At 36.3% G+C, this 26,903-nt stretch overlaps 1 protein-coding gene across 6 annotated transcripts in view; it reads left to right on the forward strand.

The window, feature by feature from the left end:
• ASPH (aspartate beta-hydroxylase) overlaps nucleotides 1-26,903 on the forward strand; it is a 175,400-nt gene that overhangs the window by 25,055 nt on the left and 123,442 nt on the right. For 2 of the 6 annotated variants that reach the window (XM_065902644.1, XM_065902643.1), the window contains exons 2-4: nucleotides 4,435-4,584; nucleotides 5,315-5,359; nucleotides 6,801-6,869. In XM_065902644.1, coding sequence (XP_065758716.1) covers nucleotides 4,435-4,584; nucleotides 5,315-5,359; nucleotides 6,801-6,869 — 264 coding nt within the window. Of the gene's footprint in view, nucleotides 1-1,152; nucleotides 1,280-4,434; nucleotides 4,585-5,314; nucleotides 5,360-6,800; nucleotides 6,870-20,138; nucleotides 20,181-22,325; nucleotides 26,498-26,903 lie in introns of those variants that run through there. The other 4 variants (XM_065902647.1, XM_065902648.1, XM_065902646.1 and 1 more) reach the window with 4 other exon arrangements.

Genomic DNA, 26,903 nt, shown 5'->3' on the forward strand with positions numbered 1-26,903 from the left:
TGCTTCGATAGCATCACGGACTCAATGGACTTGTGCGTGCTTGCCTGCTAAGTTGCTTCAGTCACGTCCAACTCTGAGACCCCATGGACCATAGTCCGCCTGGCTCCTCTGTCCATGGGATTCTCCAGGCAAGAGTACTGGAGTGGATTGCTGTGTCCTCCTCCAGGGGATCTTCCTGACCCAGGAATTGAACCTGCGTCTCTTACATCTCCTGTGTTGGCAGGTGGGTTCTTTACCACTAGCACATGGATTTGAGCAAATTCCAGGAGACAGTGGAGAACAGAGAAGGCTGGTGTGCTGCAGTTCATGGGGTCACAGAGTCAGACATGACTTAGCAACTGAAAAACAACAGCACATCTTAAATCAGTGAATAAATTGGGCTGGTTTTATTTCCCAGAAGAGAATATTTGGAGAGGGGGGTGGGGAGAAGATGGAAAAAAAATCAGAATACAGTTATGCAATCTGTTTCCAGTTTCCTGAGACGATTTATCTAGTGTTTCCTAGATGATTCTCTTACTGCTGAAGAGTTCCTTCTTTCACTGTCCACTCCCCCTGCCCACCATGTCTTCTTCCGCAGCTCTCTCTCCCTCCTCTAGGAAACACTTTTTTATTGTCGCTTTACTTTTGCTGTTGAGGGAATTAGTCTTGGGAAGGTATTGTCTGTGACTCAGAATTCTAGAGCATTGATTCATATCTTACCTTTTAGGGCTCTGTTTCATTAGAATAAACTAAACAATGCACTTTTCACATAGGCATTGGATTAGATTCCCAAGGGTCAATTCAAGCTGTTGCTGGGCGTGGGTCCACATTTTATAGCAAGACTTATTTCAGTTTTGAATGATTTGGTGTTTGGCTAAAAGCACTGAAGACTGATTCCAGAGAACCCAAACTGGCAGCACATCTGTTCCTCTTTTTTTTTTTTTTTAAGGCATGCTTGATATTTCTTTTTTTTTTTAAGTTTTAGAGTTGGGGAATAGGATCAACCCAGAAAGGGATCCCAGAAGCGGGAGAAAGGCTGTTGTACTCTTAGCAGAGCATTTCAGCCCAAGTGATTAGCGGTATTTGGCCCTGAGGAAGAGGCCTCTAAAAATAACTGGTGAGCAGAGCTTGCAGTCAGGTCCAATTTCAGCTCTAGAGGCCTTGCCCAAGGAACTGCTGGCCTCTCCACAGCGCCAGTAGCAAAGGGCCTGTGTCGTGCCTGGTACCTACTCACAGGGCTTTGGTTTTTTTTCCTTTCATATATATTATTCATGGATTGAAGAAATCAAAATGGCAGACGGTAAAGTTATATTTTTGTTCTTTGGGTTAAAAGTGGTTTGGAAACTAGATGGCAGTTTTTAGCTTGATTTTTCAGTTGTGCGCTGTTCAGATATTTTTGGCTAAGTGCTTTGACTGCATCTTCTATGTTTTCCATTTCAAACTCCTGGAGATCTCAGTGTTTCAAGTAGTTTAATTTTTCATGGGCCAATCTGTCTTTAATATTAATGTTAGGTTTTAGAGTCTTAACCTAGAATATCTTTTATTGTATTGTAATATCAGACAACATTTTACAAACTTCAGATAAATGAACAAGTGGTTTGTCTTGGTCTTAGAATTTAATTACAGTGATTTTAAAGAATTGTGTGCATTTAGATTTCATGTAAAATTTTCGGAAATTTAAAGGCTTTATGATTCCTGTCTTGTATTAATGAACATACTTAGTTGGCTCAAGCAGAGCCTCATATGTGGAAACGGACCTAATTTTTGTGAAGCAGACAATAAATGCAAAGAAAGGACTTTGGGATTTTATTTTGTTTTTTCAAATTGAATCATTAACCTTCAACCTTTCTTTAATGGTGTATTGATTTGCATTTTTGTATGTGTTTGTTTTTGCTTTTCTTTGTGAATTAAGATAGTCTTTTTAATGGAAGGCAAGTTGTGTTGGCTCATTATGTCGAAAATGTGTTTAAGAAACATAAAATAGACACGTTGAAACTGCTTCCAGCTCTCAGCTACCTATGCAGTCACTGGAAGGATTCTATTATTAGTGTGGAGAATATGAGTCTCTCTGCTTTGAACACTGTTTTAAATAAATGGTGAAAGTGTATCACTTGACCGTCCTGATAGAGAATATGAGATCTGTTTCTGATTTTTAGTTCTTTTATAAGGCGCTTCTCCCCTTCTCCATGGATTGCTTAATCTACAGAGTGAAGCAACATCAGCTATTACTTCTGACCCACTTTTATAACAGTTCTTGGCTCCAGGGGGGTGATATTCTGTAATGCAAAAAAGTGATCAGTTTGATGAATTGCTTTTATGGTTTTTTAAAACTTTACATGTGTATACAGTTTGGAGTATAAATATGAAATCCCTAAAATAATGCTTACCAAAGCTTATAAATGGTTGATTTGTAATTCACTTAGTTATAGTTCCAGTTATGTAATTGACCAGATGCTGGGGTACATCTTCTATTTTGCGTTTCCTTAACCACATAAAATTTCTGATGGTCCCTATCCCCAGCTTCATCTAATCTTAGAAAAGAGGGACAAACTATTGGATGTTTTTCCAGAATATGTTTGGAACAGAGCACTCATTTCAGGTTTGCTTGGGGAGTTGTAAACTCTCTTGAAGGGTTTGTCTTACTATGGTTTTTTCAGTCTGGTTGGACAGAAACTGATCTGCCCTTTGGGACCGAGCACACCGTGTTTACAAAGTGACGTATCAAGAATGTGTTATTTGATGTCAGTTAAAAAGTTCCGCTAAGATGGTTCAGAAAAGACACCTTTCTATAATTTGCTGTTTCGCTCCTTCATAGAATTAGTAAATAGTAACAGTAAAAAGATTGATGCTACTGGAGTAATACCTCATTTATTTGACATTATGAAGGGATGGATAAAATAATGCTAATCATTTCATGTTCTAGCTAAGTATCATTTACCCTTTCTTTGACATTTACCTTTTAAACAATAAATCCATTTAATTTAAAAAATTTGAATAAAAATCTTTCCAAAATTTGTTATATATTTTTTGCACTGTTAAACAGTTTGAAACAGTGGTTTAAAGGCAGAATTAATTTGAATGTCATTATTACTTTGTAATATGTATTACATTTTAATAGATAAGGACTATAAGTTTTCTAGTTAAGGTCTGGTCACCAATGAGTATCAATCATAAATGGCTTCCTGCCATTCTTTTCGAGTTCTTGTGTCTACTCTTGGCTATATTCAAATATTTTCCAGGCACTTTCCTCCATCAGCACTTTATTGCTTTAACTCCTTTGGGTTAGGCTGTCTTTAATGTCTGTTTAATTTTGTTCAGTGAGTTAGGAAACTTTTTTATTGTTTTAATTGTATTGGAGTCTAGTTGATTTGCAATATTGTGTTAGTTTCAAGTATACAGTGGAGTGATTCAATTACACATATACATATATGCCTTCTTTTTTAGGTTCTTTTCTCATACAGTGTATCACAGAACATTGAGTAGAGTCCTCTGTGCTATACATATACAGTAGGTCCTTATTGGTTATCTATCTTATATATAGTAGTGTGTGTGTTCATCTCAAGCTCCTGCTTTATCCCCTGCCCTCCAACCCTGGAAGTTAGGAAACTTGATTGAAGTTGTTAGAATCCTCTAAAGTGAATATTGGCGAAGGAAATGACAACCCACTCCAGTATTCTTGCCAGGGAAATGCCATGGACAGAGGAGCCTGGTGGGCTAGAGTTCATGGGGTTGCAATGAGTTGGACGTGACTTAGGGACTGAACAACAACATAAAGTGTATTAAATGTATCAAATGTGAGGTATGACAGTTCCCGTGGACAGGACCCTACAAAGGTGTTTCTGCATCGAGACCGATTTGGAAACCTTCCCCTGTGTCTGTGGGTCCCAGCGGATCCCATGTAGAAGGGGCACTGAACTGCTCTGGTCGGCTGCTCTTCTTCCCTGGCCTCTATTTGCTATAAGTAGTTTCCTTCCTTCTGTGTCTCTCTGCCTGAGAATATGGAGCATTTGGGGGAAAGCTTTTTTCTATGGTAGAGTTTTCCAGATTCTACAGAAACTAGATGGAGCAGAAGAAAAGGCTTTGGCTACCTCTGTGATCTTATTAAGCTATTGATATACTCTGAACTTTGAAGGAGGTTCTATTTAGGTCGTTTGGATATAGAACGTGGAACATACATATCAATTTTTATCTTAAAAAATAGTCATTAGCAGTTTATTTCTTTCATTGCTTCAACATTAGGATCTTAGGTATGTGGTTTTGTGTCGAACCATAAGTCTTTTCCATTTTCAAAATCTTTGTGTAACGTGATTTAAGAATTTAAGTGACAACTAACTTTGAAGTGATTTAGCATTGTAAGCACTATCAAATTCCTCGAGAAATATTTCAGTGAAAAGAGGCTCAGTAAAGCTTTTTCTTCTTATCTAATGACATTTCCCCTCTTTTATTTTTTAACAGAGACAAAGCAGGGAGGACCCAAGAACGGGAGGAAAGGAGGACTTTCTGGAAGTTCATTTTTTACATGGTTTATGGTCATCGCGTTGCTCGGAGTTTGGACATCAGTAGCTGTGGTCTGGTTTGATCTTGTTGATTATGAAGAAGTGTTAGGTAAGGGTCTTCATGTTGTTTCTTATTAGTACTGTTAATTTCTGTAGCCTTCCAGTGGTTCTCAGTAGGGAAGGAAGAAAAGGGGACATTAGCAGGGTTAGCTTGGAGTGATGGCTTCAACTTCTTTGAACATAATCTGTTGAAGTAAAAATAGACTTACATTGTTTGCTCAGAAAAATTGTGTCAAACAGTACATACTCCCATGACATGCAATTGTCTATCATTTCTATTCCATTTTGTTATATTATGAACTTTTAAAATAGGTCATGAGCCACTGAATTTATTCAAGGACCCATGAGTGGATCATAAACACAACCAGCAAGACCCTGACTTAAAGAAAGCATTTCAAAGCATACCCTTCCGTGTCCTCATTGAAACTGTGGGAGCACAAGTGTGTGTGTGAGTTAGTACGTAGGTGTACCCTGTACGGTGTTTGGAGGAAGTTGTCATGCTACTTCTGATAGCTGTCGTCCTTCCTTCTCCTTTTCCCCTCTCTCTCCCCATCATCACTGCAGTTTTTCATGATTTTTTTTACTTTCATGATTCTTTGTTTCACTTGGTCAAGTCTTTTTTTTTGTAATTGAGGTAAAATTCACATGACATAAAATTCAACAGTGTAAATATGTAGAAACATAGAGTTCACTGGTTTTTAACTTTCTGTGCTGTCATCATTATTAATTTCAGAATATTTAAGCGCAAGTAACAATTTCGTGTTTTTACATGCATGCAGCCAAAGCAAAGGACTTCCGTTATAACTTGTCAGAGGTGCTTCAAGGTAGGCTCCTGGAGATGAGTTTTAAGTCTACTTGTGTTAGCCTCTAAAACTGCACCCTTAGGCTACTGTTTTAGTTATCACCTGCATTAGAGAATGTAAGTGATGGGACCAATTTTCCCTTTTAAATTTCTCAGAAAGTGTAGTTTCTGTTTTTTTTGTTTTTAATGTTATTTGAACTGTACTATATGTAGCCTCAACTGCAGACCAGTGCTTTTCATTTATATTTTCTTAGGTATAGAAATGATAACTTCCTTGTCTCTCACTATTACCATTTTCAATATATGTGTGCTTTGTAAACCAGACTTCTACATAGCAAGTTAAATGTTTTCCAAAGTAGGACAAGGGCTCTGGGAGGGTCCGAGTTGGTCATACCTATTCTACTCCCAAAGTTCTTCATGCTGTTATGCAATGTTTTAATTTACTTTTTAATGAGAAATGGTGGCAGTGTTGCCAACTAGTGTTTTTGTACTGATACTCTGTTTGTGAATGTGGTTTAAAATATTGTTTAAAAATGTGAGACTAATAAACCTTTTCACATCCATTGTCCAGTGATGAATTATAAATCATGTCAATTTTTAGATGTTTTTAGGAAAATGAATGTATTTGACTCACATTTGAAATGCTGAACATAACAGTGCTGCGAGATGATAAAACTTTATTATGTCTTAAAATTCATACTTATTCTTTTTGAAGGAGGAAGTCTCTACTAATATTGGCTTTTCAGCTTGTCAGTTTTAAGTCTTTTTTTTTTTCCTTAGCAATAGATGACTGGTGCTAGTTATGTTTTTAAGTAGGATAATTGTAAGTGTTCCTTTGTAATTTCAAAAGGCCAGTTTTACATATTTTATTTCCAGAACAGTCTTTTTTTAAAGGTTGATTCATGATGCTTGTCATAAGTCTTTATTATAAAATATAAAGTTAATCTATCTTTTTATTTTTAATACTTGTACTTGATGTGAATTATATATAATCTTTGAGATTCTATGGTTTGAGAATCTATGGGTATTTAGTTTTGAATATTGATGGTATGAGGAACTTCTATATTATAGAAACGTTAAATTTCATGTAACTGCTAGAAGTAGATCCATATTGTTCCTTATATATGTTGAAAATTTTATCTAAAATATTTTTAGCAATAAAATTGAAATATATTGTTCTGAAATGATGAAATATCAGGGTATTGTTAAGCCCTGAAAGAAAATATTATCTCAGTTATACTTCTTATATTTGTTAGGTGAATATTTCCTTCATCTCTAAGTGAACTGTCTTCATTTTTAAGTGAGATTATCATTTAGCACAGCTTTTCATAATGAAAGGAGCAAAGAGTTGCCTTGCTTGGTAGCATTAATAACTAATATGCAGGACTGTAAGAAGTAGTAACAACTTATTAAATTTGGTTTTCCTTTTGTTCCCATATCCTTCTCTGCTTCTCTTCTTGTAGGAAAACTTGGAATCTATGACGCTGATGGTGATGGAGATTTTGATGTGGACGATGCCAAAGTTTTATTAGGCAAGTACACATTGTTTAAAAGTTAGTGATGCTAAAATATTGGAAGCAAAATAATATTTAAGTTTTAATAGTGTCTGTGTCAATCATTTATGTTTTATGGAAGATATTTTCCCACATTATATATATTCTTGTTAGGATGAAATGAATAGCTTAATTATTTTTCCATAAACTCTCACATTTCAAGTTACTTTTGCAAATAGATAAATATATAGCTCCTGCACAGATGTTCTTAATTGGTATCATTTCATATGTGTTTTTAGATTTAAAGCACTGTATATTTTGAACATAGCATTTGAAAATTTAATGTCCTAGTCTGTTTTCAGATATGGTAATTACAGCCATTCTTTAGCATCATTTGACATATTTCACGTGCATTTGAAAGTGTGAATTTCTAAAAGCTTACATAAATTCATTTTGAAATAAAGTAGTGGTAGTAAACATCTCAAAATGTCCTATGAAGGTTTGGAAGTTAACATTAAAATATAAACTAGTAGTCTTTGGCCAGATTACTTGATTTTTTTTTTTAAGTCTTGACGTTTCTTTTTTATCACCAGAAATACCTGTCTTAATCATTGAGATGTTTTTTGTAATAAATAAAGAGGTGATATTCTTTCATTTACTTTAACATGCTGTCATGCTATAAAAGATTGTGCTAATTTTAATATACAAATTTTATATAATCTGGCCTGATGAGCTATGTATTTCTGCTTGTCAAACAGCATCTTTTCCTTTGTTTCATATATAGCATAGTATGTTCAAAACACTTTACACTGAAGTCTTTAGAAAAATAACAAATATGGTAAGGTATTACATACTAAGCTTAATAGAATAATAGCACAAAGAAATTCTTACACAATTTTGTGTATATTTTATGGATATGAAAAAATGGGAGATATTACATCTGTAACTAATGAAATATAATAAAACTTCTTAATTTTGACTTTACTGTATGTTATCTTGTTACTGCTCAGTGAGAATTATATTTGCTACTTAACAGTGAAAGCTTCCAGTACCCATGAAATTTCTTTTCCTGTCTTAACCATAATAGAATTTTCTATATAATTTTGTCATTACACATCTAAATTTGGGTTTCTATAAATACAGTAAGTCCTTAGAAGACTATAATCCTTGGCATGTGAAAGAAAGAAAATCATATAAAACATATCAACAATGCTGATTTGCTTGCCTTTAAGTGATTTATTACTCTATTTTATTACTTTTCTGTAAATGACAAATTCTGCATAGCAGAGGTTTTTATTTTAAAAATAGCTTCATATGGGCTAAGTTTCCTTGTTTTAGAAATATTACTTACTACATTTGGTTGCTTTTTTGTTTTTGTTTAAGGAGGGTGGTGCTTAAAATCAGCTATCTGGTCTATTCGGAAACACCAACTATTAAAAATTAAAATGCTGTTTCTTCTATAGCACATATTTATTTCTACTGCAAATTCACATTAATAAGTTGATTTTTAGAATTTTAGATTTCAAAAATTTTTTCCCCTTAGTATTTTTAAACAGCCATTAAGAGTTTAGCTGTAATTTAGAACATTCTCCTTTGTGGGTAGCCATGTATGTGGAACGGGCAAATGGTAATCTGATCTTTTTACAAGAATCGTATGCTTGGAGTAGAACCCAGTTGGAGAACGGGAAGGTTCATTTGGTTACATGCAAACGATTACATGCAAAAAGGCCATGACACACTATTTTACCGTATTATGTGTACTGATTCACAGTTGGATTGTGGCTTTGGTAAAGATGAAGGAAACGAATGTGAACTGTTTGTCCTCTAACCTTATTCTGTAGCATTTGAATTCTCTGCGTGAAATACAACCTTGACGGGAATTGAATTTTATGACTAAAGTTCTTTTCTCCGTTGTGAGGTTGTTGTCGCTGAGTTGTGCCTCTGTTACAGGAGGGTGATGGCAAGAACCAGGTGAATTTTGGGGGGCTCAGGCACTGCTGGGCTCTGTATGCTCAGGGAGAGATTATGGGGGAGCAGATTGTGTACCCCAAAAAGAGCTAGACCTTGGGATATACTCTCCTTGGAGAAGCTGAAGCTCTAGTTGAACAGCTTTGGATTAAGGCAGGGGAAATGCCCAAGAGGGATGAGAGGAGGAAGTCAGAGATTAGGTGAGAGCTTGGCAGGGCAGGTGTGATGATATTGCTAGTTATGCTGAACTTCCATAGGTTTGGCATTTATTCCATTAGTATTTCTTTCTGGAGACCTAAATTTGTATGTATCTAAATTTGATCCATTTCAGGAAATGTATACATTCATATTTATATTTCTTTCACATTTCAAAGTTTGGCTTTTCTTTTAAAATATAAAGAGAAAATGAAAAATGTGAGTATATCAAGATCAATAGCTATCATTCATTTTATTATTTATTTCTGGCCATGGCCCTTATGATATACTTTGAAAATGTTCTAAGCCTGGTCTTGTTTATATGACTTCCTAGTTTTGTGGCCACATTATCTAAAATAAATGTCTTTGATTTAGGTTTGGATGATTGAAAGTTATACTGTCCAAAAATGTATTCTTTGAAAATATGTTTCCCAAGTGAAATCAATAGGAAAGAGGAATAAATACTGAGTAACATTTTCTTAGAGTAACAAGACACATGGTTATCCTTTTGTCCTGCGACTGGTACTCAGCTGGCATCAGGTATGGCTAGAGAACAAGAGGGAAGGTCATTCTTAGAGCCTGGACAAATGTTTGTAGATTGGCAGATCATGAGTGTGCAGAAGGGAAGGCTGGCTCTTGCTCCTTGGTTCAGGCCTTCTCTTAGAGACAAAGAATTGTATACCCAGAACGTATTTTCCTTTTCTCTTAGGACTAGTTCTTTTGTCTTAAAAACCACAGAAAGGTTGCATAGTTGGGTAATTAGTTTTTTTCAAATGTTTCTGCCCATTCGTTGCGTACTTCAGCCTGTCATACTGAGGGGTAGTAAAGTTTTATATTTTATATTCAATACTTGAAAGTACTTATATTGGAAAATGGAGAACAAGAAATATATTTATTCTAAATATGTGTTAGTCACTCAGTCGTGTCTGACACTTTGCAACCCCGTGGACTGTAACGTGCCAGGCTCCTCCGTTCATGGGATTTTCCAGACAAGAATATTAGAGTGGGTTGCCATTTCCTTCTGCAGGGGATCTTCCTGGCCCAAGGATTGAACCCAGGTCTCCTGCATTGCAGGCAGACTCTTAACCCCTGAGCCACAGGGGATGACCATTTATTCTAAATATACAGCTTCTATGTATAGCTTCTTTTTGAACAAGAAGAAACAATGTTATTTCCATAGAGTCTTGAGTGGGAAGACAGATCTCTGTTCATAGCTTTTGTGAACTCTTCAATTAAATGAAGAGACATTCTGGGTTGATCAAAAAGTTATTTGAATACCAGCAGCAGTTTGTGTACCCCACCACACCCCAAATACATGAAGAGTGGCATAGTGTAGTTCTTCTGTGGGCTAATACAGAGAAAGTTCACTATAACCTTTAATATTAGACTAGTTGTCTTATTATTATCCCTTACGTGCCCATCTCAATTGCCAGTAGTTACGCTTTGGGGACAAATTTTGTATTGCCAATGCCAGGAATACCGAATTAGGTGGTTCTAACCTGTAAAGCTCTAAAATCATGGATGTTCACGTTTCTTACAGCCAGAACCCTCCAGCCTGATTTTTTTTTTCCCACCCCATCAAAATTATAGAGCTTGACAGTGCTTGTGGACTTTGAGACCTGCTGGAGGCATGAGACTAGTGATACTCAAAGCCAGTCCTTCACAGGAAGAAAGCAAATGATAAAAACAATATATACGTTGCTTTCTTTCCATCATGGGGGTCTCATCAGGGCCAAGACTTAAAAATAACAGGCATCAGAGTTCTTTGCAGTAGAAGCTAATTTCAGGAGCTGATAAGTAGAGAACTCTGGAATGTTCCTATTGCAGGTGACTGATCACATTTCACATTGGTAGGCTGAACGAATTGTTATTAATTCTGGTTGACTCTTATTATTTGTCAGCATTGTAGGACCATGAGTCAAGTAATCACAGCATAATAAAGCTGACATCTTACAGTGTTAAAATTTAAGTTGATTATCTGGTAGAATTAGAGTGCACTGGTGCCCATTTATGGAAGCTGAACAGTAAGCCTGCTAATCATGTTAATTCCAGAGTTTCCTAAATTAACTCCAGCTCCTAAAGGGAAAAAAATTGATGAAATGAATGTTTCTATTTTCAGTGAATATTTATTGGTGTATGTAAATATTTGCATAATCAACTCTCGATAATATCTGGGTGCTAAATGAGGAGAGGTGGGGCTGTTGGAAGTGTCTTTTTATCCTCATATTACTTTTACTCACTTTTCCTGTTGAAGTGGGTGAGTCAGTTTCGGCTGGTGCAATTTTGTGTTTTTCGGATTCTCGATTCTCTAATGAGAAACCCAGTGAGGGACTGGTAGGAAGGCTGAGGATTGATCCAACTGGCCTTTCCTTTAGTCCGTATGATTGAGAGTTGATTGTAAGGTGTGCATCTTAACCCATTCCTTTAGTTTCCAAAATGTCTTTTCTGTAAAAGTCCTTGACCGTGATGCACATCCTTTTTTGAGATCACTCTTCCAAGGCTTCTTTTTCCCACTTAACTGCTCTCATTTTCTCTTTCTCTCTCCCTTTATCCTTATGTAGGCCTGACCAAAGATGGCAGTAATGAAAATATTGATTCTCTTGAGGAAGTCCTTAATATTTTAGCAGAGGAGAGTTCAGATTGGTTTTATGGTTTCCTCTCATTTCTCTATGATATAATGACTCCTTTTGAAATGCTAGAAGAAGAAGAAGAAGAAAGCGAGACCGCAGATGGCGTTGATGGGACGTCACAGAATGAAGGGGTTCAGGGCAAGACTTGCGTCATCTTGGATTTACATAACCAATAACTTTGATGCAGGGGCTGAAGTCACTGGCTTATGAACCCCTGCAGCAGGCTCCTTTTTCTTTCTCTCCCTCGTTCACCCAGGGCTTAATGTGCAGTGGGGCAGCTTGATGGGACAATACAAGGCAACCATGTGATCTTTCCCCCAGTACAGCGCCTAATTAGTCCCTTGCTTGACTTTCCCCTTGAGGAAAGCAGCATTCTCCTCCTGGTGGTTCACAAAGTGCATTGAGAATGATGTTCTTGGTAGTATAATTGGTTTCTGTATCATTTTGTTTCAACTTATGTGTTCACTGAACTAAATTCAGAAACTTAATAGCAGATTGTTTTGTGATTGATTAACCCTTACTGCCTGTCCTTCTAACATGCTATTCATTGAGATGATTACAGTGGAATTGATTATAAATATATTGCTAGCATGATTCTTGCCTTCAATGCTTCTCTGTTGATCCTTAACATGATTGATGTGTAAAATGATGGCTCTTTAAAAAGCTGGTACTTTTTATTGTAATTTGTTTAGGTTGATTTTGTCAGATGGATTAATAACAGATTGCAGTGTCAAATTTTGTATTCATGGTGCTTTGAAAGTAATTTGAAAATAACCCCATGTTGTTGCCTTAGGGTAGTTCAATTGCTGTATTCAGATGGTAGTGTATCTGAATCTTTCTCTCTATGAAAGCAAAATTTATTTTTAATTTCATTTCCAAATATACATTCAGAGAAAGTAATTTGTATTTTTCTTAAAGGAGGCTTATTACACAGGAAGGAAAATGTGAATATGTATCTTAAATAATGTTGTACATATTAAAATTATTCATCCTAAATTACAGTCTTTTTCCATTTTTTCCTATATTACCTTGTTAATTGACCATCAACTTTGACTTAGGTATAATATGGTTTTTAAAATTAAATTCATTCAAGTGGTAATTCTTTTTCTGAAAATCTGTTTTTGCCGTTGGAAAACTTTAAAAACACCTTTGAATTAATTCATTTAAAATGAGTTTGCTTTGGTGATAGCAAGAGCAATGGTATTATTAGACATAGGTAACATGCATTTCTTAAAATGAGATTTCATTCATTTCCCACCTCAAATAAAGCTCTTACAGCTTAAGAGCAATAAGACCCAAGACTCCTAATTTCTTTCTCCCTTTTTGAGAGTGGTTGTTCATGTTTTTACATCTTTTTGAGCCTCTGTGAAACTTAGCTTAGCTTTGGTTCTTTATAGAGCTTAACATTGGAAAATATTTGAGTTTTTTAATATTTTACTTAGCTATAATTTCCACTTTTCAAATATTTATTCTTATTTTTTCCCTTTTAATCAAGTTGCTTTCAGAAAGTGAATTATTCATCATTTTTTTCAGAAGCGAATATGACCAAGAGGGACTCCTTTTTTAGAAGTCTCTTGCAGGCTCTCAAAACAAGAGCCTGAAAATAAAAGTTTCGAATTAGAACCCTGGAACCTATCAACTTCCCCTTTGACTTAATATTTACATGTGTTGGGGAAAACTGTCCAGTTTGCTAATCTTAAGCATTATTCATAACTCCTTTTGGAAACAGATACATGTGTTGTACATTGGGGCCTTCCCAGATGGTGCTAGTAGTAAGCAACCCACCTGCCAATTCAGGAGACATAAGAGATGTTTGTTTGATCCCTGAGTTGGGAAGATCCCCTGGAGAAGGAAATGGCAACCCACTCCAGTATTCTTGCCTGGAGAATCCCATGGACAGAGGAGCCTGGTAGGCTATTGTCCGTGGGGTTGAAAAGAGTCAGACAGTACTGTGAGATTTAGCACACACATACATTATACATTGGACAATGATCTCCTAACACTTAAATGATTATTATAATCCTAGTTTGTCTTTTCCTAATTATTCAAGGAATATGCTTCATTCTGTTAATGTTTCTGACAATCAAAAGCTTCTAACTTTGGAATGTTAATATTTTGAAGCAGAAGAGTAGGATTTAATAATGTTCTTTCTAAAAAAAAAAATGTTCTTTTTGAAAGTTTATGCTGTCTTTGTCCATATTTATCATGTTTTCTCACTTTGAATTTGAGTACTATGACAGATCAGAGTTTGTTAGGTTTAAATTCAAAAGGAGTCTTAAGCCTCACTCTCAGAGAAATTCCTTTAGTCCAGTGTCTGAGATGCGTTTTTTAAGGCAGTCTTGTTTCTTAATGCTTCATTGCTACTAACTCTAGAAGATGTTTGATCAGTTTATGAGAAGTAAATAATGAAGTTTGTGTGTTAAAAATGTTCAGAATCATTAACTTTTCATCAGACTGCTTTTTTGTCACAATACTAATGCACACTTTATGTACAGAAATTAATTATGCTGTATTTTTGTAAGTGAAAAATAAGGATGTGGGATCCTTTGCCATTTTTTTGGTACCCCTGCTGATCAGCCCTTTGAAAAGCCTCTGATGATGATAAAATCCAGGTAACTGGTGAACCCCTGACTTCTGTGACAGCCTTCAACTTGTGCCCATGGCTTGCTTTGGTGAGAAAATAAAGGTATTTGCAAAACGTATAAAGTACTTTGAAGCTGATGAAACTGATCTCATTTACATTTTATTTATTATATATGTTATAGTTCTTAATCTTCTAAGGATTGTGTCATTTTCTGTTTAATCGTAGAAATTCTTTACTAGCTTGTGTCTTTTAAGCTTAGGAACAAAAAAAGACAAAAATGTAATTGTTACAGTGTTTATAGTTCTTAAGGAATCTTACATTGTACTATATTTTTGTTAAAGAACCTACCTGCCCTTGCAGGAGACATGAGATGCCGGTTCAGTCCCTGGGTTGGGAAGATCCACTAGAGAAGGGAATGGCAACCCATTCTAGTATTCTTACCTGGAGAAACCCATGGACAGAGGATCCCAGCAGGCTAAGATGCATAGGGTTGCAAAGAGTCAAATGCAACTGAAGCAACTTAGCACGCACATACTTACTCTGTGTTTCCAGTTTGGAACAGGCGAAAGCACTTTGAGGACTGTGTTCTGAGTTCAGATGACCTTGTCTCCTCCGAGCTGCCCTTCCTCAGATGACACTGCTGTTTGTCCAATTGAATAGACACCGAGTTCTCTGGAATTTGGTGCAAAAGCAAGGCGGTGGCACTCAGAGGACTTCATTTCTGCACTTTAGTTTCTTTCAGCGCTTATTTCCCCTGGGATGTGAGGGGTGCAATGTAAGTTAATTGGAGAGGCATCTCTTGGGTACTGATCCCTGATATCCAGCTGCCAGCTCACTGTATCTTGCAGATGACTTGGACATGATGGAATGCTGGGTGATTACTGCTTTTTCAGGCTTCCCAGGTGCCTCAGCATTAAAGAATCCTCAGGTCATTGCAGGAGATGTGGGTTTGATCCCTGGTTTGGGAAGATCCCCTAGAGAAGGAAATGGCAACCCACTCTAGTATTCTTGCCTGGGAAATCCCATGGACAGAGGCACCTGCTGGGCTACAGTCCATGGGGTTGCAAAAGAGTCAGATACGACTTAACAACTGAACATCAACAGTCCTGCTTTTTCATCTCGCACTTGGTTCTTTATTCTAGAAATTACCTCCCTATCGTATAGAGCTGAATGCAGACATGTAAGAATAGCTGTTTTCTCTGCTTGAATTCTGGTCATGCTCATTTACAGTTAGCTAGATGGAACAAAATGTTCCCCTGTCTGTCCTGATATTTGTAACTTTGGAGAATTAGCAAAAGCAAATAGAAATATAGACAGATATGAATTTGAACATTCACAGTTACACCTTTTGGGGACTGACACTCAAAGACCCATCTTAAATCAGATCCTGCTCAATGAAACAAGTCATTTTCTGCATTTTGGGGCTATGGAAATTTCTCTGATCACCATGGATGTGCACACTTTTTATAAAATTCAGTGATCACAAGTTGATTGATGAAACAGTATACTGAATTCTCTGTCTTGGTTATTTGCTGAGATAACCATGTGAAACACAGGAGTAGATATGAACTAAATTTTGAATCCTTGAAGTTGGGAGTGAGGTTAGCCTGGTTTTGACTCCTCTTCAAAGCTGAGCCCAACACAGGATATTTATTAAATATTTGCTGGAGTTGGTCCTGGTGATGAGAACTTTTAGGAATTATCCATTGTATAATAAAGCACTATTTTTTTTTAAAGCTTAAATTAGTGAAAACATTATTGGGTATATATTTTTTCCAAGAGAAGTGACACTTTGAAGTTAATACAGTGGCCTGACCTGTGCTAGTAAAGGTCTTCAGGTGATTTTTCTGCTATCTCATTTGTATTTGAGTCTGTATTTTATCTTTATTCATGCTCTCAGTCTCTCTCCCTTCTTAAATTTTTAGTTTTTCAATTCTCCGATGTTCTGATCTTCCCTTATGCTTGAGGGGTGGAAGGTTTGTAGCTTCCTTTTTTTGAAAATGTCCATGATAATATTGTTATGCCGTCTATTTAAAAATAAAAAGAGAATTGGTGTAGTGTTTTTTGGTTTGCTTTAAACTTTATTGCCATAGTAATTACTTATACATTTAAAAATGTATTTCTTTAGTTATGCCTCATTTTTGTGTGTGTCTTTTGCAACTATATCTTTTATTTTTTTCAATTGGCGTATAGTTGCTTTACAATAGTGTTAGTTTCTGCCATTCAGCAAAGTGAGTCAGCTTCCCACTGAGGTCACCACAGAGCATTGAGTAGAGTTCCCTGTACTGTAGGTCTCATCAGGTTTCTGTTTGGGTGTATAATGTCCTCGCTTATATTTTACAAAGACTAGACTCACGTTCTAGGGCGACAGACTGTCTAACTCACAGAATCTTCTCTTAGCCATCTGGAGCTCACTGTAATCAGCGTTGAAGTAAATCATGATGCTTTGACTGGCAGGAGGAAGATACACAACAGGCTCAGGGTGACTCATTGGTCTCACCAGGGACAGTGGGAGTGACTGGGATGACCTAAGTATGACATGATACCCAGCCAACCGATTATTGACCAACTCCCTGAAAGCCTACTTGGATTTCTGTAACGGAGCCAGTCTTCTAAAATTGTGGTGGAACCGCAGGTCTGACCACTGGCTTCATGATTCAGCATTTTAATTTCATGCTTAGCATTTCACTTTGAAAATGTGTCTGAGGTAGTGTCTCTGAGGCAATTGCCACAGTAACAGTAATTACTTTTAGGCAACTCTCTCAGGTTCTAAGAGAAAAATATAAGACCTGCTTTAAAAAAAAAATTTTCTTCCCCCTAATTTTCTGTACAAGAATACCCAAAGCATCAACTGAGTTATTAATAATAATCACTTTAAAACCATCAAACTAAGTAAACTTACGGGCAAAAAAGAAACAAACAACATGATGATGCCTTTTTTTCTTTCTTTTTTTTTTTTTTTGCCATTCTCTTTGCCCAGAGCCACATTGTAATGCTTATCTGATCATTGCCTTCAATTAGAACATATTCTATCAATAAAAACAACTCTTATCCAAATGAATTATAGAGTACCAAGATGCTTCCTTTTCAGACTCCAATTGATACAATTTTCTCCATAGTATTTAGAAATTATTTTTAGGGAATTATTGTATTATCATGAATTATATTGTCTGATGGAATTGTTAATTTTTTTTTTGCCCTCCTGCGAATTGGCTATAGTTGTAAAGAGAGAAAAGGAGAAAAAGAGGGTACGTTGTTGATTTTACACAGTATTATAGCGAGAGACCATACTAGCCATTGATATGAATGATAATTTAATTCTGTCTGGAATTAGGAATATATAAAAGCAGAGCTTCAAATCACATATTTTCCTGTTTCTAATCAACTAATCTGATGTCGATTTAATATGTTGGCTTAACTCTAGCCTTTTCACCAGTTTTGACTACATCATAATGTTGGAGGGGATAGTCCGATTCCCACCACTCTGCTTTGTAAGGGAATATCTAGGCCTTCCAGTCAAGAATGTGTAGAAATGGGGGGGAGAGCAGTAGCATCATTAAAAGTGTTTCTTCATGCTTTATACTAATTTCTTTTGCACATTGGATAATACTCATGGATTTTAAAGTTGTCATTAGAAGAATGAGTGTTATATTTTATCTAAATAAACTTTATTAGGGAGTGGTCCAAGATAGCATTCAGTATTACCCAGTGGTATGCTGTTCTTGACAGAGTTTTGGAAACAGTTGGGCTTTGTCTGTGAAAGATAGCAGTCAGACACACACACTGGTTTTGGTTATGTGTGTATATCAAATAACCAGACAGATAGAGATAGCCACATGGAACAGTGAGTCCACATTTCTGTTTTTAATGTAGTCAGTGGTAAGATGTAGTATTACTTTATTTTCTCCAGAATGACAGTGGTGAGACCTCAACCAAAATAAATGACCATTCTCACATGAACTATCACATTTGATGGAAACAAATTGTCATGAAGAGAAAGGAGAAGGGACCTAGGAATGGAGGAGGATTCAAAGAATATAACAGGAGTAAAAAATATCTCATACTGAAAGTGGGAGTGTGATCATGGTTTTGAGAAACACAGAGAGGGGCTTCCATGGTTTCCAGGGGAGTACAGTAAGTCTCCTACACACAGACCTTCAAGTTGAGAACTTTCAGAGATGCAAGCGTGTGTTCCATCAGTGTCAGGCATGAGTGGCGTTGCAGCTTTCCCTCCATCTCCTATTGCTGACTGTCCTTCAGCTCTGCAATCTCCCAGCTCCTCTCCCTCCTCCAGTCCTTCTTGCCTGTTCACTCGATGCCAGCCCTTGTGTACCAGCTGTTGTACTGTGCTACTGTAGTTTTCAAGGTACTGTCCTGAAGGTTAAAAATGTTTTATTTGTGTGTGTTTGTCTTTTTATGTATTATTTGTGTGAAAGCTATTATAAACCTATTACAGTGCAGTACTATATACCTGATTGTGTTAGTTGGGTACCTAGGCTGACTTTGTTGGACTAATGAACAAACTAGACTTACGAATGCTCTCTCAGAATGGAACTTGTTTGTATGTAGAGGACTTACTGTATGTGTAAAAGGGTGTAGGTGTTTTCTTGGGGGGACACTTGAGACCTTCACTGTAGAGGACAGGTTGTACGTGGTGCTGCGTCCATGGGGGATGAACAAGAATCACTAGATTTCCCATCCTGGTGTACCCAGGAAATGGATTGGCAACCTGGAATGCCACTTTGGAAAGTTTGCTGATGCATGAGTGTAAGATAACATTTATGTGAACAGAAGATAGAACTGGGAGCATCAGCTGGCTGGGAATGATATTGTAGGGAGATGGTATTGACGTTTGTTGCTTTTGTTGTTTAGTCGCTAAGTCTTGCTCGAACTCTTCGTGACCCCATCGACTATAACCCGCCAGGCTCCCCTGTCCTCCACCATCTCCTGGAGTCTGCTCAGATTCATGTCCACTGAGTTGGTGATGCTATCTAACCATTTCATCCTCTGCTGCCCACCTCTCCTCCTGCCCTCAATCTTTCCCAGCATCAGGGTCCTTTCCAATGAGTGGACTCTGCTTCAGGTGGCCAAAGTGTTGGAGCTTCAGCTTCAGCATCTGTCCTTCCAATGAATATTCAGGGTTGATTTCCTTTAGGATTGGCTGGTTTGATTTCCTTGCAGTCCATGAGACCCTTAAGAGTCTTTAGCATTAGTAGCAGCACCACAACTTGAAAGCATCAGTTGTTCAGCACTCAGCTTTCTTTATGGCCCAACTCACTGATATTTGTTAGAAAGTTAAAAAATAAATGCATTATCAGAACTTTCATTTGCCTAGAGAGGAAATAGCCTTTGCAAAGTTTTTAGATGAAGAGTAAATACATCCCTCTGTAACTGTATAATTCTTACTTATATAGTTTTTTATAGAAGAAGTTTGAAGCTGTGGGGGTAAAGCCATGATAATTTAGACAATAAAAAGTAAAATTCTATATAAATATGCTGTCTTGTTATTGAGTGGCAGTGATGACTGAGTGGGGTCCCCAGGTCCTTTCAGCTCTAGTGCCTGTAATTAATCATCCGTGTCTAAGCAGAAGTCCCCTAGCATCCAGGAACCAGTGAGAGGGAAATGTCATTCCCAGTGGTAATTAGACATTTCTAAAGCCAACAGTTCTTTCAGATCTAAAGCAGGTTGTGAAGTTAATTAAATAAAAAATAACTTTTCCTGAAAAAAAGTGTAGTTTTTGGTTATAAAGTTCTGAAATGACATACAAATGATAGAAATTTTTGTATGTTAGAGGAGTGTATTTTTTAAATGGTGAATTGAATTAAATTTGTTGGCCAATGCATCTGTTTGAACTATTTTATAGACAGTTATTTTTAATTACCTTACTATTTTCTGTTTATAACCTATTTTCATCTTGTAAACACCAACAGAAGGACCTGGTGGGTTAGCCAAGAGAAAAACCAAGGCTAAAGGTATTTTCTGTTTTTCAAATTAGCCTTGAGTGAATCAAGTTTAATGCTTGAAAATGCATGACAGTTTATAGATGTGTTTTGTAGACGCAGCTACTAATGCTAAACGTTATCGCTTTTTGGTTTTGGGTGCACTTCTGGTCATAAGTAGTTTTATCAAGATTTCATTAAAGAAATTTTTGCCTCAGGCTTTTAAGTAATTTCCTTTTCAAATGATCAAAACCTTGTAATAATCTTTAAAGTACACATATTAAGTTTGCAGTATACACATCCTACCTTTCTTCTAAAACCTTTCTTAGTCTAAATTTTTTAGTTAAGTTGGAAATACAGATGAATTCATCAACAATTGATTTCATTTCTCCAGAAGCTGTTGATGCTGCCTTAGAGCACAATTAAAACTAGTGTGATCAAACTTGTAATTTTCAGTAAAGTGAAAACTTATAATCTGGAGCACTGCATTATGCCAGCATTTAATTTGCTATATTTGCTATTTTAATTCACTGAAAATCATTACACCCGTTAAGCATTCTGTATGTTCTAACACTTATTATTGCAGTCTCATTTTATATCCCCATGGTTTTTCTTGTTCACTTGAAACACTTGTAAATATTTCTGTCCTTTAGGGAGAGGGGCATGGGGAAAGTGCATGCTTTTTATACATATATATATAAACTTATAGTATTTTTTTGTGTTCAGTGCTTGTCACGTTGTAGTTTGATTTTGGTGAAACATTAACAGGTCAGACTTTTACTGTGTGGTTTATAGGGTTTGTGATTTGTGCTTTAATTTTAAGATGAAGAAATTTTAATGTTTTAACTTTAGTATCCCACCTGAATAATTCCTGGGAAGAAAACAGAATTTTTACCATTTTATTCTTATGTAAATAATTATGAAATAAATGGCCAATAAAGTATACTTTTACTCCTTAATCTAGAGAGGCAAATTCAACATTAAAGATTTAATATTTTAAAACTGTGTGCAGAGTAAGACCTGCCAGCTTTGTACTAGCATTCTGCCTTTGCCCAGCGACCTTTTCTGTGTTACTCTGAATGGCGTTGAAAGAGAATGAAAACTCTGAGGATGGTTGGTGATTTATGAATTCTATTTTGTATTTTTAGGAGGTTTTAATAAAACTGTCAGGAAGAATTGAGTAACATTTTGTACTTGCATAAGTTTAACATGATTCTGATGTGGAGAAACATCTTCCACATTTTATTAAAGAAATCTCTTTTTTGTTTCTACTTACATGCTACACTATACAGTGAACACCTGGCTTCTCTTATGATTTCTTAATGAGAGAAGCAAGAAGCTGATATTCAAAGCTTTCGCAGTCAGGACTTTTAAACTTTATTTAAAGCAAGTTGAAAGCAGCACCTGTTGTGAGATTTGGAGTCACCTGTAGATTCCATTCAATTGTTGTTTCTCCTGTGAGCATGGACAACACAGGTGTTATCTTGGAATGGCGCTACATAAAATAGCAGAAAATATACTTAAAGGAATACTGATTCCATGATGTTGAATGAGAGTAGAAAAGAAGTTCTCTTTGTCATTTTAGATACTATAGATAACAACCTTAAAATTTCATATTCATGGAAATTGTATTTTTCTAAACTGAGAATATTAGATAGTATTTAACTTTTCATTGGTGCAATATATTTGTTTCCATGGAATGCAAATGCAAATACTTTAAGGACATAATTTTTGTTAGAGCTAAAGATTTTTAAATTATCTTTGTGCAGATACTTGCAAGTTATGGAAAATTTGTTATTACATTGCCAGTGTTCCTTTAATTATGTTGTTAATAGCTGTGAAATGTGAGTTGTTAACACTTTGAGTAAAGTGCTGCCTTTGTGGATGGGCTCATTTTATTAATTTTGCATGTTAACCTTGTTTTGAGACAAACACACAATGTTGCAAGCTAGAAAAATATGATGGTGAGTTTCTAGCATTTCTTTTATAACTGATACCTCATAGAAGTTTGCATCTGTTGTTAGCCAGATTAAAACTAGTGGATGAAAGTCACTTTTTGAATGATCATCTCGTGTGTGGGGAGATAGAAAAAAAGGTAATACTTTTGCACTAAGTTGCTGTCTATGAATTGAGATGCCTTCAATAAACATTCTTTCCTTTAATTGGAAAACCTGAAAGTTAAAGAACTCACTAAAGAAGAGCTCAAGAAGGAAAAAGACAAGCTGGAGTCAAGGAAAGAAAGTAAGCATGAAGAAAGAAAAAGGAAGAGAGAAAAAGAGGATGACCGGAAGGATAAGAAGATTACGGATTCAGATGCTTCCAAGAAAGAGTCTCTTAGGGGTAAAAAAGACAGAGAAAAGGAGAAAGTGGGACTGGAGAAAGGCACTAAAGCCAAGGAAAACAGGAGGAAATCAACGAATATCAAGGATGCTCCTCGTAAAGTGGCACCCAGAGACAAAGATGATAGAAGGGAAGAGAGAAGCTCTGCCAAACACGCACACTTAGCCAAGGGAAATAACCAGAAGAGAAAGAGCTAAAACTGGAGCAGCAGCATCTCAGGAAATGGTAATAATCTTCATCGCGATTTGCTGCTAAAGGGCATAGAAAGCTTAGTATTGCTCTGGTTGGGGAAGTTGTTTCATGTAGCCATTGAATATATTTATTGGTGCTCAGCAAATAAATTCTTTGAAATTGAGGTACCTGTCTCATGCTCCCATGTTTAAAAGATGTTTTTTAAAAATATGTAATAAAAATGTGATGTAATAAGGTCTTTTTTATTAATTTATTGATCATATATCCAGATAAATGTATATATAATCTGAATTGTAATGAATTTCTTAAAATAGAATATCTTCATTGGAGTGAAGTAAGAATATTAAACTTTCATATAGTATTTATATGCAGAGTGATTTGTAAGTTTTAGGAATGAGAAATAGGGAGTTAGGAAGTTACCTTCTTTTTCTGTTAGCTGGTTTTCTTCCCTCCTCCTCTTTCCTGCATTTCCTTTCTTCTTCACCTGCCCTTTTCTTTCTCCTTCCTGTCTTTCTCTTCCTGCACCACGCCCCCCCCCCCCCCCCCCCCCCCCGCCAAGCTCTTCTGAGGGCATCTCAGGATGTCTCTGCATGTCTCACTCCCATGGCCCAGCTGGCTCCCCAGTCTCTCTGGAGACTGCCCCTTCCTGAGGCTCTTCCCCATTCAGCTCCACCTTCTACATCTTTCACTCCCTCCTCCTTGGTCTTTTACAGTCTGCTTTACCTCCCTTTCCCCCGCTCCTTGCCACCTCACTCCTCACCCCTCCTCAGTGTCTCTCCATTTCCAACCATCCCTCCCCCACCTTCTCCTCTCGCCCTGTAATAAGCACTGGATATTCACTGTGTTCTGAGAATTCTAGAACCAGCCTTGGATAAAAGAGAATTTTATGTAGAACAATTTTAGAACACTTGTTTATGATATCTTTACAGGCGCAGAATCATTATAGAAAGGTTTTAATTATTTCAAATTGTAATGTACTTTCATTTTGTATCACAATTTTTCACTTACATTGTTGGAATGGTGCATATTTTTCATATTTGATTGTATCATAGTTGATTACCATTTCTAAGGAGTTGCCAATCTGAGATCTAATTAGAGATCAAAATTGAATTCAGAAAACATTTAATAAAATGAAATTTGAGTAAGAAGTACTTTTTGGCAAATAGTCTGTGCTGTTCTGCATGAAATCTTAAGTCTTTAATGGTGACTGCTGGCAAAATTCAGCTTCTGAGTTTGAGGGGAGCACCCTGGTTTGTTGTAACAAAATTGTAGGTGCTGCCACAAAAATTTTATTTTTTAAAAAATTAATTCTTCAGCTTTTTCTATGAAGAGCTTTTAAAAGCAGAGATTTTGGCCCAATTAAAGATATTTCAAGTCAGATATGGGGAAGCATTAAGTGTAAAATTTTCTAGAAGTATTGTGCATGTTTTATAATATTGTGGTAGCTTTTCCTGCTTAAAACCAAGCACATGCATTCATTTAGTTGACAGGAATTCCAACTGATATAAAAAAGTTACACAGCATGGAGGCCTAGAGAATATCCGGTCTAATATCTGTACCCCAGTCCTATGATTTTATTGTTTAAAAACTGAGGCCCAAAGAAATTGTCACATGTGTTAATCTGGGGTTTTGTGTGCTGATCAGTCTGGATTATGTTGTTTTTATAGATCAATTCTAGGAGCACCATGTAATTCTAGTAAACCATGGAGAATTTTGTGGCTCATTTGATTGGCAAATGTGGGGCATTGGCTTAAAGTGAATATTAATAGATCTCAAGTACACTCCTGTAATCAGAGCTGATTCTTCCTTGCTGTGTCCCCAAGTCTTGGTTCTGTTGATCTACATTTGATTTTATTCTCCTTGCAGGTTCTACCACTTGATGAGAGTGGTAGCCTTCCACGGGTTCTGGAAACATCTTTCTAGTTTAGCCATCCTTGTGCAAAGATACAGTTTTCTGGGCTGACTTCTGGAAAGAAGTCCTAGGAGTCCAGCTGTCCTGGTTGGGTCTGGAAGCGTCTGCGGCCAGTCCTATAGTTGGGGTTGGGTCTGTCTTCCCAGGCTGGCTCCTCTACATAAATCTTTGGGTGAGGGTTGGTGGGGGGGCTGACCCTCTCAAACCATGTGACGTTTTCTGCAGAAAAGAGTTTCTGGGAAAAGAAGAGGGAGGCTCTGATAACTGGACAGAGCAAAAAGCAGAACTATATTCACCAACCATATAATATTATAACCTTTAAAAAACATATCCTGATGTTTGATCTTGCCAAGATAAATGGATTGAGTTTTTAAATTTATATACCAAATTTTCGTGTTAATTTCTGTACAGATGACTTTTTTTCCCCTCCCTTGCAGAGAAGGGCAGAGAATTATAATTACCTTTAGTGAGGGCATTATGGTAATTTTTACCTTGGTTTTTGAAGGACAATTAATCCTACAGGGCATAATGTACATAAATGCTAAACTTTAAGAAATTGGTGATAAAACTTTAGAAAAACTAATCAGTGTAAGCATATAGACATCTGGTTTTTTGCTTTTTTGTTGTTGTTGTTCTGTTGTTTTTAGTCACTTAGTCATATCTGACTCTTTGGGACCCCACGGACTCTAGGCCCCCAGGCTCCTCTCTTTATGAGATTTCCCAAGCAAGAATACTGGAGTGTTGCTATTTAGCAAAGCACTTGAAAATATTTTAGTTCTACCATTGAATTTTCCTTTAAATCACAGCTCAAGAATTGAATTGAATTCAAACTTCTCTACTAAACATCAGAAACATTTTAAGAGCTCTTATGAACTGGGAATTGGCCTATAATCTTTCCGTCCATTTTCCTCAGTAAATAAAGCTGTCAACTGAATTTTATTGAAGTTAACGTGACACTTGACCCAGATGCATTGACACTTACTGTTCACCTGAAAAGCTTAGTGCAAGAGACGCTTTTGGTCATGACTAATGGGTTAAAATTATGCTTACTTCCTTAGTTTTGCTTGCTTTTTTACTTTGGACTTAATTATTTCTATATTCTGCTGCTTCATACTGTTTAGAGTAACTAAAACCAAAAGGTCACCCTTTGGAAACATCAACTAAAAATAGGGACAAAGTTTCATAATTTGCAATAGTTGGGAGTTAGAATAAGTCCTGAAAAGAGAAAATTAAGTATTAAGAGTATAAAGTATATATATCTTATATCACTAACATGCTTCTTAAGTTGCACTAAGAGATGATGCATAGAATTCTTAAAAAGTGATATTGTTGGCATAATTTTCCTTAAACTTTGTATAACAGCACTTTACATGTGAGAAGTAGTCATTGTATAGATGGTCAGATTTTCAAAAATATTTGAGAGCCTATCAGTTTTTCTAGGAATCTCTTATCTTTTAGTGTTCAAAATACTTTCTTTGGAAGCACTTTATCATCGTTGATTTTTTTTCCCTTCAGTTGTGATATGTAACTTCTATTGGTTAATAGCCCTATGTGTTATTTCTAACATCACTTGTAATCAACCATTTAAAATCTTATTTTTTAAACAAAATTTTTGGTTTCACTTTGTGGATTTGCGTTGTATACAGATGGTCCTGCAACATTTCAAAATGAGGGAGAAAGTTAGTAAAGAAATTGACATATATCCATCAGCATGAAAGTTTGAGTGAATCCCAGGGAATTAATTCTGCAAACAGTTGGCTTATAGAGTATTTTGTAGTGTTATGGCCATACAACTTTGTAACTTCAGAGGTTCTCATAATGGTTAGTTGGGTGACAAGGACTTCCTGTATATACTTCTATTATAAAACAAAGAAAGGTAATAAACAAATATGATTTTAAATGTTAATGTTCTAAGTTAACGGTAAATGTCATTTTCCATGAAATGAGTCTGGTGATTTAAACTATGTCCTCTGACTTTAATTCCTTTCTCATGTATCCCCCACTGTTTCTTCTGTTAATGTCCATTGATAACAGTTCTCCAAATCGATTACTCAGTTAATTCACTATAAAATGCATCTTGGAAATGCTGGTTTTCCTCTCCTTTCCCTCAAGGTGGTTGTGGGAATAACTGGCATTATCTGTGTGTGAGTGGCTAGTATGTTGTCAACACTCATGTTTTCCTTTCTTTTGGCAGAATAGTGGTAATAATTCTACTAAGTTGTTTCAGTTAGTCGTTAAAAATTTGGAAGCACTGGACCTATGATTCCCTCTCCCTCTTTTGTCAACAGATGGTAGGACAGGTGCTTAAGTCC

The sequence above is a fragment of the Muntiacus reevesi genome, chromosome 12 (genome assembly GCF_963930625.1).
Source record: "Muntiacus reevesi chromosome 12, mMunRee1.1, whole genome shotgun sequence".
NCBI lineage: Eukaryota > Metazoa > Chordata > Mammalia > Artiodactyla > Cervidae > Muntiacus > Muntiacus reevesi.